This window comes from Bombus flavifrons, chromosome 11 (genome assembly GCF_040668555.2).
Source record: "Bombus flavifrons isolate JBK064 chromosome 11, iyBomFlav1_principal, whole genome shotgun sequence".
Classification (NCBI taxonomy): Eukaryota; Metazoa; Arthropoda; class Insecta; order Hymenoptera; family Apidae; genus Bombus; species Bombus flavifrons.
Genome location: NC_138452.1, coordinates 6651642 through 6670395, shown reverse-complemented (window position 1 = coordinate 6670395; position 18754 = coordinate 6651642). Strand labels below are relative to the sequence as shown.

General features: G+C 44.7%; 1 protein-coding gene across 4 annotated transcripts in view; it reads right to left on the bottom strand.

The window, feature by feature from the left end:
- LOC138184904 (Krueppel-like factor 6) overlaps nt 1-18754 on the bottom strand; it is a 285854-nt gene that overhangs the window by 169578 nt on the left and 97522 nt on the right. For all 4 annotated transcript variants that reach the window (XM_069123347.1, XM_069123348.1, XM_069123345.1 and 1 more), the window contains one exon: nt 1027-1192. In XM_069123347.1, coding sequence (XP_068979448.1) covers nt 1027-1192 — 166 coding nt within the window. The remainder of the gene's footprint in view (nt 1-1026; nt 1193-18754) is intronic.

The following is an 18754-nucleotide window of genomic DNA, read 5'->3' as shown; positions in this document are numbered from 1 at the left end:
CGCGTTAAGCGCAAGGAGTACTACAATCTGCTCCACACATTCTCGAAATGCTCTTCTTTTTTACAGTGTTACCATCTGCTCTCTATTTGACATTTACATGAGACGCAATGAAATTAGTAAAAAGAGTCAAAAACACCTGCACGCTTTTAATAATCGTAGAAGCAAAAAATCTAAATCCTGTCACTTTCAATAATTAGCTGGAATTAATCTTCCGTACAGCGTAAAAGTATTTGCATACTCTTGTATTTATTACAATATTCAATGAAGTCCAAATATATGAAATTTTCTGTACCTAGTCGAGTTGTATCACTAACGATGCAAACACACTTATTCTAGTAGCAATGCAGCTCGGTTAATCGGTTGAGTTCGCAAGGACGCGAGCTATCGCTTGTATAGCCTTGACTCGTTCGTAAAACGCGGTTTGCTGAGCAAATCGATCTTCTATAGAATGGCTAGGGTTGGTGGGCTCGTCCGCAAGCGGTATGTAGAAAAAATCGTCCATAATTAACCCATAAAGCAAGCGCAATCGCCGGAGATCTCCGCGGTTTTATCCATAAGCGAGAGCGCAGCCACTTTCCAGCCACGACTGTTCCATGATACTATTATAGGTGTATGCAGGATCGTGCACCTGTGCACGCGCGCGCATAGAGACAGGCGATAGCCGATAGTGTTGCTTTCCTTCGCCTTTGGTTCATAGTGTGTAATTCTACGGTGTTGCGAGCGCTGGAATTTTAAACGTGCCACTCGAATGCCCCGGCCCAATGCGGACTATGCTAAGCGTTAACTATGCTTATCGACCCCCTTGAATTAGAAAACTATGTTAACAACGTATCAAGTATTTTAAACGATCCGACAAATATCGAATTGACGTTTGTTGGCTTATCGCGGCGAAAGAATTAAAGGTATGCGCATAAAGAAATTTGTCGCTTGCGATATTTGCATTTTTCACTCTGAATTGGCATTAACGAAAAATGTCTTTAGCGTTGAATAGGTGTATGCACGCATTGTGAAAATTCGTCGACTCACCCGTAGATATGGAGAGCGGCGGCGGTGTAGGCGTCGTCGAAGGTGAAGGGATTCTTCTAGCCGCGGCGGTAATTATAGCCGCTGGACTATACCGAGGCACCTGCAACACCACAGGAGTTTTCACGGACAGATCCACTGGTTCCAGTTGCACCGGTGGTCCCGCCGCCTGAAACAGAAACGAACATGCTCGTTAATGCATGCTACAATCAATTTTGCAAAATGAGCTTCCCTTTGGCTCGATGTAATGAAACAACGGCTGCCTAGATGTTAATTCCCTGAATTTAGAATCACCCGACTGTGTAATTAGAACTTCTGCTACGCTGAACGCGTATCGCGAGACGAGTTCCGCGTTAGATCTTGTTCGATTTTACCGTTCCGCCGAGTGTGTGAAAATGAAAGAATTTTTCTTTTTAGATCAGAAGAGATTAAAAATTCCTTACTAATTAAAATACAAATATTCAAATCTAATATTCAAATATTTGAATGGAAATACAGGATACGTTGAAAATACCCGTTTCTGAATCGCCTTATAATCCGAAACGAAATTCACGCGCTCCACGGTCGAAGTTATCGCGCTTCAATGATCGAGAGCGGCCGATCTGAAACCTCTCCGAGGGAGTGAGCCCGATAAATCGATAGCCAAAGGTACTACCTTCGTACCTAGCTTATCTGCTGCAGAGCACGATGCTGGTAGCAGGCCCAAGTGCTTTCGCGCAATTAGCATAACTAGCATTGCTATTGACGTGGACTAATCACGACCAGTTCCCACGAGATTCGAATGACCCGAGAGCTTGCCCACTGTCTATAGCACCGATGCTATTTGACTTTCTCGATCGTCTTTGATTGTCCAACGAACAGTGGGCGCGATCAACGAGAACCAAAATCACTTTCGCGCGTGCAAATGATTTCCTGAATTACGTTAAATCTCATCGAAAGGCGAGAATATATTATTTATAGGTAAGCTCGTGTTAACGAGGATTGCTCTGCTTTTAAAACTAAAACATATTGAAGATAAGATTGTGGAAACAAGTTGTTGGATTACAAGCGTGATGATTCGAGGGAAAGCATAACTTCAAAGGAATCGACTCGTCGATTTGTCTTCGTTATGTTTTTGTAATCCGAGTAATTATAAGATCATCATCGGCATTCGCCTGTCGCGCTTAATAACTTGCGTATTTCCCTCCGTTTGCCAAGATTTATGGCCGTGCCACACGCGAGAACGACATCGGACACAAACTTGCATTTGAATTTTTCGTCCTGATCGCTGATTGCGATTCTTATTGCCGCGGATTAATATCTCGGATCAGGATTAAAAGAAGATTTAAAACAAGTTTCGACAGTAATGAGAGACATCCTATTCTACAGAATTCGTACAAAAACGCGGCTATAAATCCACTGTCAACAATCGCACTTGAAGCGCACGTATCAACGTTATAGGTTTCCTCTTTCATGATTATCTAAATTCCGGCGATATTTCAATGTTCAAGAAAATAACTCGTCTAATTCGCTCGACACATTAATAACAAACTCGTCTGATCCACGCTAACGAAAGTCTTTTCTCCAATCTCAATTCCATCCTTTGCAAAAAACCGAAATCGCCCAATTATCGAACCGCCGAACAGAACGCTGTCGATCTGGCGTCGATTTCGTTCAACCCTTCGATACAACCTGTTTCGGTGGAGAAGAAGAAGTCGTCGTCACGGGCGACAACGAAAAAGAGGCATTTTGTATTCTACGAGTACTCGCGCGAAGGATCCGTGCCGGTATCGGATTCACAAAACAGTCGGGCGGAAGATCAAATTTACAGCGACGAGACGCTTCGACCACCGAGAAAGCACGATTGTTTCCAGGTAATGTCTTGACGAGACGTGGGAATGCTCGAGCATATATCGGCAATGAAAATCGACCGTCCACCGCCCCCGCCTTTCCGTACAGCCTCGAACGAACGGTATCGCGTCGTGCGACACGATACACGGCTAATAACGTAATCCGGTTGACAACTGGATGAAGTGGTAACGTTGTACGGTTAACAAATCGTGGACAATGCCAAGAGAAAATAAAACGTTTCCGATGTAGACTGCTACGGTTACCATTGGTCTATATCCATTGGTTTCTGGCATTTCAAAATAGATTTGGAACGAAGTATCTTTACGTAAGAAAGAAAATCTTAAACGTTAGAGATTTCCATTGGTTTCACGTCCGTTTATTTAGTGTTACAATTCCATGCAGCGGAGTAGAAGCAAAAGTACCCTCGACCGAGATGAAGATGTTTGAATGAACAAACACTCCAGCGTATCTCGCGGAATGTAAAAAATTGTTGAAGAATCAGACGACGTTGCTTCTCGGCGAGGATCGACGAAATAACCGACGACGCTGAAAAAATTAAATTTCTACTTTGAAAATAGATTTGTTAAAATTGGAAATTGATCGACTACTTGAAGATTAAGGCCAAAACGGAGAAGGGTTGAAGGAAGGGAGCGAATAGATTGGTCGAATTAACGAATCAGCATTTTTTTCTTGCCAGATTATTTAAATTTGTTCGGCTAGTCAAACTATCGATTCGTACTTTCTTGGTAACGCGATAACATTCGGCAATAATCTACCGCACGCGACATTTGACATAAGCAGCAGTTTGCTCACGATAATAATTCGATGTTTGTAATCGCGAATCGTGTCTGGAATAGGAAGAACTTGCGAAATGAACCGGCAAATCGATCCAAAAAAGAGATACTCGTCACGCGAGACACGCCCATGGCAGTGTTCTCGTTTTCAGGAAACTCGTCGTTACGTGCATTTGTTATTCATGACTGGGGACAAGGGTCTAGCAGGTTCGCTTGTAGTTTCGGCCACGAGAATGAAATCGTTATGGCATGCGTATCACGACGCGAAAAAATGGCGCAGTCTTTGCAATCTCGCTGTTCTAATTGAGGAACTCGGCTACGATCGATTTAGGATTTTCCAACAAACGGATATAATAAATCTGCTGAAATTATGATATGCAAATAATATTCATTTCTACGTAACGCTGAGGTGGAAGAGTTTAACGAGATTATCGGTGTAATTGCAAATGGTACAGTTTTTATCATTTGTTTTTATAATTCTTGAAGATTTAAAAATTTGAAAACTTACATGTTCCACAATTGGAAAATTCTACACGCCCAAGATTAATATGCCAATGGAGAACTTATTGACAAAATTGAAGGCAAATCCTTAAATTTCGCAATATGCTTCGGTTAGCTTGCGTCATTCGTTTCCCGAGCAATCTTCATTCGATGTACGACGACGCGTACGCAATAACGAATTGTAAATCAATACGTTTTAACGAGAATTCAGCAAAGATATCCGTCTCTCTTTCCATGTACCGTTTCACGCGATTTGCCTCGGTACAAAATCTACGATACCTGAGCCTCTTTTAAAAAAGGAACGAAACGACGGCGAACCTGCTGTTCTACGGATGAAATCAAACGACGTATTAAATCTGCGATGACTAATGAAAGACCGGGTAAACTGTTCTTAATGATGCTGGTACGCTCGAGATATATAAGGAACATATGTAGCAGCTTATATACTGCATATTATACGTACATATGTTCCCACAGTAGCGACTGGTAATGAGAATATAACGTTCATCAATCATTCGTTAGGCAATCCACGACCGAACGAATCCCGGCGGAATTAATTTAATTACTACAAATGTTTCGTGATAAAAATGGCCGGCGATCAATTCATTGCCAGCTCGCAGTTACACCGGTCGCTGTCCCCGCGATAATTTATGCAAAAGAGCAGCAGAGATCGAACATAGGCTAACGCATTATCGTAAGACGTTATTAGATCGGTTAAACGTAATTAAGAAAATTTAATATGGATAATGACCTCTAATAAATATAATAATACGTTAGCAAAGCAGTGATCGATAACTTTTAATGAGCCGTCGTCTAGGGAAATTGATACCGGGTTCTTTCATTTGTCAGATGTGCGTGGATGTGTACGTCGAAGAGACGAGAAAGACAGAAGAAACGAATATTCTTCTTGAGCCAGCGGCTGGTCGCCAATTAGGCAGTAATTAAATCTTATAGAAAATTAGAAGTCACTCTAAGTTCTTTGGCGTTCCGTTCACGAAACAGATATACTGACACTGAAATAACGAAATTTCCGTAAGATAGAGACGATCGATTCGCGATCATCTGTTTCTCGTTTATCTCGTTTTACTTTAAATTCAAGCAAGTTCCATTCGCGTATCCATCTTCTCCGTGAAAAATACCGTTGTTGAGCCTTGACATTTGAATTTCCCGTGCACCTTCTACAATTTCATCGAGTCGAGATTAAAATCGTCGACGCGAGAATGGTTGGCGCGGGAAAAATCGATGCATCGATGGATAACGTTGCCACTATAAAATACAAAGAGTTTCGGGTCGAGCACGAGGAATAAATTAGTCGACGGGTCCTGGCCTTCCTAGAGGATCGGAGGCGAGCATGTGCACAACGGCCGGCTTATGGCTGTCTTTGGAATTATCGGCAAGATCTACCGTGGCCGAAGTAACTACGAGTTATTACGAAGATAGGCCCATTATATATTATACACGGTTTCTTTTTATTACGATCGGCTCGGCGTACGCGCCGCGGCCATGCAAGCTCGACGCGCGCGAGATTAGGTTAACAGCCGATGTAGACATTACCAGAGATAGGGTGTTTATAGAGCAATTTTTGAGACGACGAATTAGTCTGTCCACGGTAACGTGCGATCGATCCATAACCTTGAACGTTGCAACACGTTTTCTCTCGATTTCTTGCTCGATATAACGTCATTCGTTGAAAATAGCCGAACTTGTTACGTGATAAGATCGGTTTCAAGATAATTGCGTATAGGAAAGGAGTATCGATGTACGACGCGAATTTAGTTCTTGGACTCGTAAAAGTATTGTGATACCGCAGTACTTTCTGTATTTTCTTTATAATTGTTGAGGTTATTCGATGTGTAAACAGAGAAGACTCGTGGATAAATTGTAAGGCAGAAAATATATTTAAATAGAAGTGTAATTATAAATAGGAATACAATTTGAGCTGGTCCAGATCCGCACGCTAGCTGTGTTACCCAATAACTGAAAACCCCGAAGCCAACGTCGCCTGTCTACTGTTTATGGTCTGTCTTCGTCGCAGTCTTTTGTCTACACGCTGTCGATGGCTTCGGTGCTTGAGAAAACTAAAAAGACCAGATGTACAGTTTTCTTAGAAGTGGTGACCACTTCAACGATAATTTCCAACGATACGATTGCTTTATGTATCATCGTGTATTACTTAAAAGACATCGAAAACAGATTTGCAAGGAATTCCAGTCTTATGGAAATATTTAATAATATCTTGGAACGAGATCTTCTGAAATAGGATTCGTACAAATGTTACGAACAATGTAACTCTTCTACTTCTCCACGCGATGATGTATCGTTAAGTAACTGTTATAAAACGGAAGAAATCAACCTGCGAGCAAGCAACCGAAGAACTTCATATTTAAAGAAACGAAGCACGACAAGTCTCAATTTAAAACGTCCGACTTAGTAGTTCGCTGCACGTGACCAATCTCAGCAACTATTCACTAGATCGAACGCATACACGTCTAAACATACGCATTAAGAGCACCGCAATTATTGATTGCTCGAAACTGACGTCGAGCAGATTATGCAAAACGCAGGGTAACCCGACTTCTTTTTAGCCAGACGAGCAAAGGTGATCCAGGCAGGTACGTGTCTGAACGGCACAACTGTCTTCATTAACGTTGCGCGCGAGTAGTAGCGGCGGCGGAGCGCGGATAAATCAGTTTGCTGGCTGCTGTAAGTCTTACGGGGCTAATCGAGGCTGACCAAATTAACCGGCGGCGCACGGTGTACGGACCTTTGGAACGCGGTATTATCCTTATTTACCGAGTGGCCGTGCCCCGTGGCCACCTTCCCTGTTTCGCTTCTTTTGCATTGGCCCTTTCACACAACCTGCCGAACGTACTATATCTCCGCCACGATTTATATCCTCCATCGACAATCGAATTCTCATCCTCGTTCGTATCGCGTGAATTATTCGATATAATTGTCGAAGAAATTTCCCGAGCGTATTAAACGAGATAACATAAGATTCTTCCAAGTTGACCTTCGATCGTCGATACTTTCGGTTACCTTCGTAGTGTTATTCATCGGTGAATGTTAACAAGGTGTAAATGTAACGGTAATTAATTGCGCGAGCTATAGATGCGAGTAATTAAAAGCGATTACACGATGCTGTGTAAAAGCTACTTTACTACTATGAAAGCTTTGATATATGGTTGCAGACGTAGATGGTAAATAATTTACGAGGTATTTCATATTAAAATTACGGACCACTTGTATCCGAAATTGTAGGTAAGAAATCAGTGCAACGCGTTCCTTAAAAGTGGTGTTATACGATCATATGGAAGCAAAAAGCTTGATACCCAATCGATACACCGAAACTTATCTTCTTCGACTTGAAACATGGAGAAAGAAACCCGGACTCCTCCGAAATTCTACTCGCGAATTCCCGACGAAATGGTTCGACCACGTCCCGCATTTCGACGACAGCAGAGCAAATTAGAGGCACGGTTCTTCGAAACGGAATCATACATCTTGCAGCGTATCGTTACAGCAAGGACGGACCTTTTTACGAAACTGTCAATCGCGATCGAACACGGAACCACTTCGGACGGCTCAATTCGAGCGCCGGGAATGTTTATGACACCGGTCGTTCGTCCCCTTATTTGGGATGAGAGGTGCTCGTTAAGCGAAACGGACGAAATAAAAGCGGAGAACTACACGGTGAAGGAAGCGCTAATTCGAGGAAAGGACGAGCGTCCCCATAACGTTGCGAACGCAGTTTCCATTCGTCCTCGATTTCCATCGGGAACGAACCCTTTTTCTCACCTTCGTATCACTCTTTCCGACGTTAATTTGCTTTTTACCGCGACATCTGCGGCCAACCAGCAGTGGTTCCAGCCTTTTTCGACCGGGATTGAATTCAATTAGGAGGTCGTGGAACTTCTACGGTGGTCGTTACACGCCGCCAATCGAACGGAGGAACGACCGTAGCGTAATTTTTGCGAAAATCGACTCCACCAGCGTGGTAACTTTCATCCTTCCACGCTACGGCGTTGCGCAACAAATCGTATGGTTTTTTTCCCTGCTAGGTACTGAGATGGACCGCGCTTTCTACCTTTCACCGCGCCAGTTCCTAATAAATAATTTATTCGTGGATTGGCTTCACCGTGGCCGATCGTTTTCTGCCCTAATCCCGCATTCCTAAAAATATATTCAACGATCGAGGCCCGGTGTTCCCGTCGAAAACAGCCTGGTCGCAGGTGAAACGCAGTTCACGTTCGCTCGCGGGTGAAGCAAGACATCGACCGTTCGTGGTCGATGTTAAACAGGGCCATGAAAACGAAACACTGGCACGAGGGAAACAACAGAAAAGGAGAAAAATACCGGGATCAAAAATCCTGCGCACGTTTCGCGATACGAGACACGCCTCGTGACATCATCGCCGCTTGATCTCCGGTCCCACGAGAGTAGAAATAAGGGAACAGACGGCGAAACCATTCCAAGACGTATACAAGAACGTTGTCGTGTATGATAAGGCGAAACGAAAGAAGGAGATGTCGAACAAGTTCGTACGTACATGCGAATTAATCCTTTGATCGCAACATCGATACGGTTGAAACTTCCACGAGTGTAAAAATCGCGCGATAAAAGAATTAAACAACGACGATTTCGTCACACGGTATCGGAGACGCTTCTTCCATTTGTAATTCCTCTGCACCGTTGCAACCATCGTTGCTATATCTTTTTCTCTTCCGTCTTCCCCTTCCGATCGATCCCACTAGTTTTCTATAAAATTTCACCATTCCTTGTTTCGTCGTTTTCCACGATGCGTTTGCTCTCGCGGTATTTGCCGGCTTATCGCTCTCCTCGTAAAGATGTCATTGATTATACGCGCCGTCCGCGCGCTGAGATATTACGCCTAGTGTGAATATACCGTGCAATAAAGATGCCTGTGTCGGGCGCATACGAGCGTGTGCGCGAGTACACGCGCGTGTATACGCGATGGTGCAAGATCCAGTGCATCTGTGAGCGGCTACGTGCCGCGACTGAAGCGACGTGTTGGTGAAAGTCTCGACGGGGTTGCACCGAAGGGAATCGCGTCGCGGTTGTTTAGACCGATGCATCCGGCTAATTGTACCAGGCCCTACGCTGTCTCCACAGACCAAAAAGGATCAATGGGATCGGATCTTTGTCCAGCGTTTGTTCCGTCGCCAGATGAGAAGAGAAAACTATATCGTTTTAACGTATCAGAAATTTGTACAGTGACTGAAATTGAGATGAATTCCGCCGTCATTCTGCAATTGCTGAATCGCGAATGAACATATTTCTTTCGAGATTATTCCTTTTCGTATCTTATATAACCAACGCAATAACGTTTTATTTCCTAATTATCCCATGCGCTAAAGACTCCCTGTCTTCCTCTCTCTCTCTTTCTCTTTTTCTATCGCTCTTTCTATGTTTCTCTGTGTTAATTACTATCGCTCTCAGGCCAGCTAAGCAGGCTCATCATCGTCGAAGATTTGCAGTTTGACTAGCGAAGAAGGGGGATCCACTTTCGAGGCAGGAGGGCACGGCGAGGATCGACGATGCAACCCGCTACACGAACGCGTGGTTTCGCCATCTCGGTTTTGCCATTCGTCTAGCAGCTTAAAGATGTCATTGATTAAACGAGCAGGAAGCGCCGAACGAAATACCTGCGCGCGCGTTTCTCACCCACACGTGGTCGGTTCTCGCACGACGGCCTTCGTGTGGGCAACGCATTATGGTGCGGCCGACGTATGAATAGCCATGGCCCCTGGTCCCGTGAGATGCGGCTGGGCGTGTACCCAGGTCCTTTTATGCGGCACGATACCTCGTGGCATACCAGATTCATCCGTGGAAAGAAGAATACCGAGCCTCGGCCTCGAAATCAGTCACGCTCGAGCCGCTCGTTTGCGAGCCGGCCACTTTATTCGCCGTGAAATCTACCTTTTAATTCGATCATAGTTCTTGTGATACGATTCGAAGGGTAGCGTGAATTAAAAGTCGCGTTGAAAACCAGAGACATCGTATTTTATTGCAAAATTATGGTGTAAGATCCGAATGGGAATGATATTTCTATTTTGCAACGGTAAATCTAAAAAAGAGAAGTTTACCGATAGCGTTATATAAAACAGAAAAGAACTAAAGCTTCTATCGTATTGTATCGTATCGTATCGATTGGACATTCGCGAAACAAACGATCTAATCGCGTAATTTGGAAACGTCACGGCAGGAAGCCGAATCGAAATGATACGATCGCGACAGGCTGAACGTCAGACGTAATTTCACTCGATGGTATTAACGTAAATACATGAATTCACTGTCTCATGTTGGCTGAGCAGAAGCCTCTTTAGGAAAATAAGTCACGCACGAAGGCACTTCATAAGCATAATGCATGTAGCGCCGTGGAACGAGCGAGAGAGAGAGAGAGAGAGAGAGCGAAAAGGGGGAAAGAAAGAGAAAGAGAGAGGACGCAGAGCCATCGATATGCTTTCGAACGATCTGCTACCGGTGTTTATGAAACTCTTCCCTGCGGTGGCACTAATTCAACGAGAGTTTAATCCCCGTCGAGATACCCGCGACTAATTATTGGTTCGTTAACGGTACAATGTACGGTTTATTGATTTTAACAGGCGTGCGAAAACGAAAGTTTTCCCTAGCCGTGAGAGAGCTATAGCGTCTCTACGATATCTTGTCGTTCCTGCTCCAAGAAATCCACCCTACTTCGATCTTTCCACCGATCGATCCGACAACAGAACGACAAATTTGATTGCAAGTCATTCGATCTACCGTTCCAAGGCGGTCCTCTCGTGGTAGCTGATATCGACGATCGACCGGATAATCGATAATGGCGAGCAGCAGCTACGTCCAAAGCAAATGGTAAATTCTGCGTGAAATTAGGCGAACCGTTGGCTACTTTTACAGAACGGTTATCTATCCTGATTTATAGTCGTAGATCCGTGTACGTGCACAATGTTAAATTATGTTAATGTGTTATTAACATAGTCGATTTGAAGATTTAAAATAAAATTAGTTGAAAAATACCAAGTGCCGAATACTAAACTCTAATGCTGAATTCTAAACGCTTTTATCCAAGCTTTTACCTCTAACGACTATCATGAATCACGCAAGGATCACGTGTTAATAGATAACAAATATTATACGAATGTTAATAGTGTTGAGTTTCTAAAGGTTTCTCGCTAATAGTATTATGTGAATGAACGTTGACCGATCGTGCAAGAATATTGAATCTCGAGGTCTACGTTCGTCGAATACGTAATGCGGATTTGTAAAAGAAATTACGTCGATCCATTTGATCGCGACGCCGCGCCAGCGACAAGAGCGTCTCGCGTTGATAAATCGACGCGGCATCGACGATCCATCAGGCCAATTTCCTTCCCCGCGATGATTAAACGGCCATCAGAGGATATCATGGAAATAGATTTCCGTTCGTCGACCACGGTCGACCGGTAGGGAAAAAGAGCAGAGCGGGGAACGTAAAAATGCGACGATGCGTGGTGAAGCAGTCGATGAGCGATGCGACATTAAAGGAACGATCAATAACCTGGTCGTTGTTTAATGGGCTAGCCTTAAACGCGCTACGATTGAGCTACGATTGTCATTAAAGAGCCGGATAACATGGTGGGAACGTGCATTAATATCGGGAATTGACTCGGTTACACGCTCGGGAAACCTTATCATCTTCAAGTATTTGAATTATTCGTATCCTCAGTCACATACGAAAGACGTACAATTAAAATATCATCAAGATCAACGGGAATAATATATAAAAAGAAAAATACGAGTCTCACGACACTTAACCTTAGAAAAGCTAATGAGACCAAAAATGAAAAATAAAGTCCTCGTTAATGTATAATATAATTCGATCTTTCGTTAATAAAAAGAACGAGATATCTATGCGAGCACATGCTTGCAAAGCGAGAAAATGAAATCTTCGAATTGAAAGGAAACAATTAGAGAGAGAGAGAGAGAGAGAGAGTAAGGTAATAACATTACGATTCTAAAATGAAATCTTAACGTCATAAATATTTGCATGCCGACGTGAAACAGGAATAAAAATTTCTGTTTTTACTCGAGTTGTCGTTAAATAAAGAACCGAACGTGATAAATGGTTCTCCGGTTCTCCGACAGACGATCGAAATCGAACAACGTAGCCTTTTTTCTCATGCAAATTGGCCGCCGTTCGCCGGAGTTAATCAAGACGCGGCGATCGCGGGGACAATAATCTTGTTATACGCGCGGATACCGTAACCGAGTATCGACAATAAGACCGATAAGTGGTCACGCAACCAGTTGATTAATTACACGCGACGAAAACGTCGACTCGATGTGCCGGGATTAGGCGTTTCTGAATTACCATCCAATTATCGTCAGCTGGCCTACAGCATCACGAAACGCGCTAAGGCGCCGTGTAATCGCTAATTGGGCAGGGGCCGGAGAACGCTAATCAAAAGCCGAACAAGAAGATTACGCTCCTAAAAGTAATGTAATTACACGTCGCGGTATCGTTCGAAGCCGGTGGGGAATAGGCGAGACGGAGATGGAAAGAGAAAGGAAAAAAGCGTGGCAAAAAGCAAACGCGCTCGAGCCGTTCGAGTCGACTATCCCCGAGAAGAGGAATCGTCCAGTGGAAACTGGACGTAACGTTAAAAGGTGGAATCTACGCATCCGGACACCTCGAGGCAAGCTTCTTCGCCGGTGAACTAGTGGGAGGAGATCGAAAATAAAAAAGGGAAGAAGAAGAAGAAAGAAGAAGGAAAAAAGAAAAGAAACAGGTACGGGTAAAACTAGAGAAGTTAAAACAGCCGAGAGAGTCGTCGGTCCGTTCAACGTTGACATTCAAATGTACCGTACGATCCGGTGGGCAGCGTCCGGCTGCAGGAAGTCGTGAGCCTGCGTCTCGCGGGCGCACAGTCCACCGGGAACCTGTTTGATTAAACAAAAATGTCGCTTGCGATGAAAAGAGTAGGAAACAGTAATCGTTCGTATGTAGGAGGAAGGACGAGAGCGCGCGCTCGAGCGGGACAAACGGTCGTAGCCGTGTGCATAAATGCGAATAGCTGGACGTAGAAAAGGAGAGAGACCCGACTATTTTACGTACAACGGATAAAAGAACGAGATAAAAGAATAAAAGGTGACGAGAGGAAATAAAAGAAGAAGGAAGAACGAGACGCGAAACGAGAATCGTTGGATCGAAAGGTGAACATCGGCGCGTTTCACGACCAACGTGGTAACGTCGGTTTTTCCAAACGGTTACGCGGCATCGAAACTAATGATGGAATATAGATATGGCGCCGGTGGCATCCACTTGGCTGTGCGCCGCTCCGCACCGCTCCGCACCGCGCCGTACTGGCAGGCCGCCGGCGATATCCTAAGAAAAGCCGATTAAAACGGCCTTGCAACGCCGTTTTTCACCGTCGGTGTCGGTGCCGCACAGAAAGAGTTGGGATCCTCTATAAGGAAGCACGAACCTCGACGCTGAACGGACAATGAGCGTGTGCCGCACTGGAAATGACATTTGAGCGCCTGCGAGGAGAATCGAAGCGAACGGGCCGAGGACGGTTAACAGTTGGCTTCGCCGCGGTCGTCGCCAACCCGAGAGGGAACGATAGAAGCAGAAACGCCAATAAGAACTATCGGCTCGTTATTGCTACCTGGCGGACGAGAATGTTTAAAGATCGTGACTTGTGTCGGCCGCCGACAGCTTTACGAATCCTGCAACCTGCGAATTTCCGCGATGCACATCGACCCAAGCCTGTGTTTCGCTTGCAGCCCTTATATATTCGAGAATCGATCGCCAGCCTGCAGACGACCACCACCGATCCCTGTACGCTCGGTTATCAGCCGTTGTTAGTTTCGACGCCGAGATAAAGACTACTATTACTAGACAACGGTACTATTAATATTTTCTCGCGTGCACGCCGATGCCTCCTATTTGTCTCTGTCGATGAACCTCTTGTTCGCTTTTAGCGAGCGCGCACATACTCCTTTCTTGCGCGTAATAACTTCAAACGCGACGCGTATCGAGAACACGCACTCGTCGACGAGGAATAATAGTCGCGCTAACGGTTATCCTATCCAGGAATTCAATTATAATCCAGTAGTTCCCCAGTGTGTTGATCAATCAAATGTTAATGAAGTCACGTCCACGATCAGTTGAAAACAGATAGTTGTAGCACGCGAGCCCGTTGGATACACGAGTCGCGCCGCTTTTTTACAATAAATCAACCTAACGAGAATACTACTGATTGGTTCGAATAGAGAAGGCTTCGACCTATCAAACGAAACCGCGTGTCCGACTCTGTGTGCTCGTGGTTCCGTCGTCCAACTCGAATGAAAGTCATTAGACGGGCCAATTGAAAGAGGGATTTAAAAAAAAAAGAAAAAAGAGAGAAAAGATAGAAATAATCAACCATTATTATTAGAGCTGGAATACGTAGCTGGCTACGTTCCTTTGGTCGCTGATATCCCGTCACGGTCAATAGGATATCGCGGGATTACCGACGAATAACGAAGATTAATTCGATAAGACGCGGTCGAAAATAGCAGCGCGCTACCACCCTATTCCGTTTACGTCGTTACGTCTGCGACGTAAATCGCTTCGGCTAAAAGTCGAGTATAACGCGAGGCTAGTCGGTCGAGCGATAACGAGCCACTATTTATTCAAACGCATTCCATCGGTGGACTCGGTTCAATATTTATTTTATCTAGGTCCGATTGTCACTAGACTAATAGTCGTGCGGCTGTAATACAACGTCAAGATCCGATCTATTCCCAATGTTGTTCTAAAAGCGTATAGAGGCATTAGACGAGGCAGTGACGTGGTAAATGTACACGCGTGTCGTGTACCACGGTAGCTAATATGTAGTAGCTTCCGTACGAAGTACGTATCCTCGATCGAACGCAAACAGACGTCGATCGTGTTAACTCGAAAGAAAAACTTGTTCGACAGAACAACCGCGACAAAGAAAATGGTAAGAAGCCGAGTTTTCAAACATTATTCTTGACCAACGCAGTGGTACAACGAAGAGACTCTGTACCATTACCAATAACCTCGGCTATAAAAATACCGTTCTCATCGAGGTATCCCGTTAACGACATAACAGCGCCACTTCTTTCGGTTACAAGGTCTAATATCGTAAGAACGCTGCGTGAAAATACGTTTTCGCGTGTTGGAAACACTGTGTTCTTCTTGTTACGTTAGAATCTTAGATTACGAGATGGAAGAGCTTAAAGTCTGGAATTCCGTTTAATTTAATCAACGAGAGTAGCGAGCAGTCGGCCCGGTATAGTAAAGCTTCTATCAGAAATTCGTCGAAGATTACCTTACTGATATTAGATATCGTAATTTAGCTGGAAATTACACCTACTGGTTTCTTATAAAGTTACGACGTAGCTAGAAATCGCGCTGTCATTTTTCAACTCGAAAATCAAGACGAAACGACTTAGTAGCTGTAGGTACTGGTACTGACTTGATTCGAGCGAGTCGAGTCACAACTTTCAGATTTTAAATATCTCGATCTTCTAAACTTTAAACTTTGATCTCTCGATGGAGATTACCGGCCGCGGAACGTTACGTAATTCGATGTATCGCGATACGGGCGCAATAGCGAACCGTAAATCGGTACGCGCCATCCAACAAAAAGTTTCTATACGCGGTGAAACTGTGGACTTCCTTCTGAATAAATAAATCGAGATTAAGATAAATAACGCTATCCTCTAAAATCACCTTAAAAAACAGCTTCTGTAGGATTACGTTCTAAAAAAACGCACCGGAGCAAGATATTAAGAACCTTGATACCTCGATGATCCAATGGGAATAAATTAGGTATAATCATCGGCTTGTCGGCAACGAGGTATCTAAAAAGTCGCCAATCAACGAGTATCTTCGTTACGTTACGAGATTGCAAAAGTACCATCACCAGCCAACGATATCCGTAGAAATCCGAGCGAGAAACAAGTGGAGAGGATAATCATAGAACAAGGGCGGAATGTGTGCTCCGCTATGGTCGACCTCCGTTCCCCTTTTATTTACGAGGCACGCAACGCCGCTTCGGGAACGTTTTAACGAACGAACGGTTCTCTTTTATAACAGCAGTCGGTCGTACAAATTAAGTGCCTTTCTTCCGATAATAAACGTCCGCCTGTAATTTAGAGATTTAGAAATTGTGCGCCGGTGCTACCGCGGCCGCTGACATCGGCCAATCGCCAACCGGAGGGGAACCAATAACCACGTTCTTTCTTCTTCCTCGTCGACCCAGCCGATGAATTCATTCCGACCGCAATTCGCGTGTCGTCTGCTTTCTATTCTGCTTATTGCAGGTTCCATTAGCGACGCCCGTCGCCACAACCCAACGCGCGCGCACGCTCGCGACTACGTACGACCAGCACCCTGGAATTCATCGATGTAAGCGTCGTATGTGCACAGCTGACGTCCGGATGAAACATCGGCGAACCGACATAATTAAACGCCTCGAGATGGTTATCCGATATTGCCAATAAGCAGCGTAGATCCGATACGACACTGACAAATAGCTGTATTGATTCGTTCGCGTGCATCCGATCGAGCGGTTCGCGGTCGTCGATTAATTAACGATTTCGAGAATCGCGGAGAACGTTCACCGCGTTCGGACGTCGTCGCTCCGAGGAATCAATTTCGACGACAACGTCTACGAACGACTCGACGCGAGAGATCGATCCCTGAGTTCGATCGATTCCGTTCTACGTTCTACGGGGCAAGGAGCGAGAAAGAGATCGGCTCGAAGCTCGGAACTATCTCGAGCCTTGAGATAGGATCTACGGAAACGCTGACAGCCGCGACCAGACTATCCTCCACTTCCATTCGATTCTCAGTGGAATCGGTACTTAGAGTTGCACGAAGTCGGATTCCAGATATCACGGTTCGTTATCTCATCTAACTTCGCGGTGGTCGATCGTTACGTGATCATTACGGTCACCGGGTCATTGCCAGGACCGCTTAGATCTCAATGATAGCGTACCGATCGGGGCTCAATTAAAAGCGTAGCGGCTGTAGAATGGCAGCCACGATGCGCCGGAGAAAGAAAGAGAAAATTAGCTGGCTCGTTCGACTACCGTCTCGACCCACGTCCAAGTTCCCGTACGTTCCGCTCGGTCCCAGAGTCAAGCCATGAATCTTAAAGGATCTCGTCGATCACGCGGCGGATCCATCACGAAATCCGCTTGTTCGCGCCGAACACACCGTTTCGTTCTTCTTTATGGTTTCCTTGGTCCGTGCGTCGAACGCAACATTACGGACGATAGTTTTCATAGCCAATGAAACACGTAAGCAAAAGCACATCGACGGCTTCATTGAGAGGATTATGAAAAATAGAAAGCCTCGTGTTTTCTCCAAATAGAAACGGCCTTTTCGGCTGGCCTCTTTCTCGCTAACTATGCGAATCAGTTTATCAAGTAAAACGTTCCGAGAAACGAGGAACGCGCGTTGACGTTTATTCAATGAGCACGGACCAAGTCGACGGAAGAATCGACGCAGCTGTTAGGCGGAACAGTCGCCGAACAAATATTTAACGAACCGGCTGTTCGATCAAACGCTCCTCGAAACGAACGAAAACATCGTGGCAGCCTATGAAGGAATCGAAGGTTGCGTGGCGGATCTCCGCGTTGCCGGGATTTCACAGACGTCCAGAACTGTCAATCACCTAATTTGGGGATCGATCGTCGAGGCACCGGTGCGGTTTCGAGTAATTGCAGGCTTGTTGGCTTCCCTGGCCGCGCCGAGGTCGGATAAACACACGGGAATCAGACATCCGCGTCCACAGCTACGTTTAATCGAATGATGATATTTAATTACAGTCCGTCGTATCCTCGCCGATGATTAATCGACGAATGGAAAGGTGCCATGGTCGGAATTTCGGATCAACGCTGCCGCGAAGATGCAATTAATGCGATCAATCGTTATACTATAATTCGAAAGATGGCCAGCCTGTACACTATTGTACGACATCATAATCGCCGTACGATTGTGTCTCGCTCCCGTTTAAAATCAGAACGAAACCAGTTTTCGGCCGAACTCTGCGATCCCTCGCGGTCGAGCCTCGTAGAAAGTCCGCTGCGGAGTCACCGAGAGAGATGGAAACTTTGTTTTTACTCGTTCTATTGATTTAGTATAAATTCGTGCTGTAAATTTGATGACATAAGTATGATTGATGAAGTAAATTGCGAAATACGGTAACGCAACAGTATGTTAATGAAGGCTCAGAAAATTTTAAATAATTTAAAAATCGAATCGTACGGCTTCGGCGCAAAGTATATTCTCTGTACGAGAACGTGTTAATCGCGAGCAAATAAAATTCTACCTACACGGGATTAAAGCATTACGCTTGTAATCTTCCTATTTAGTGGTAGAAGAAATCCTATCTATGGCTTCTTCGTATACGTACATACTTATTCAACAGATTTTAGAGCATAGTTTAAAACAGAATCTATGCAGTTTTCTAATTCTCGCTCTTAGATAAAGTGATAACCGAATAAATATCGCTCTATAATATCCTTATGGAAAGAATATGTAGAATATGTAAAATCTTGACGCATTGCGATCGTTTGTAAAGATA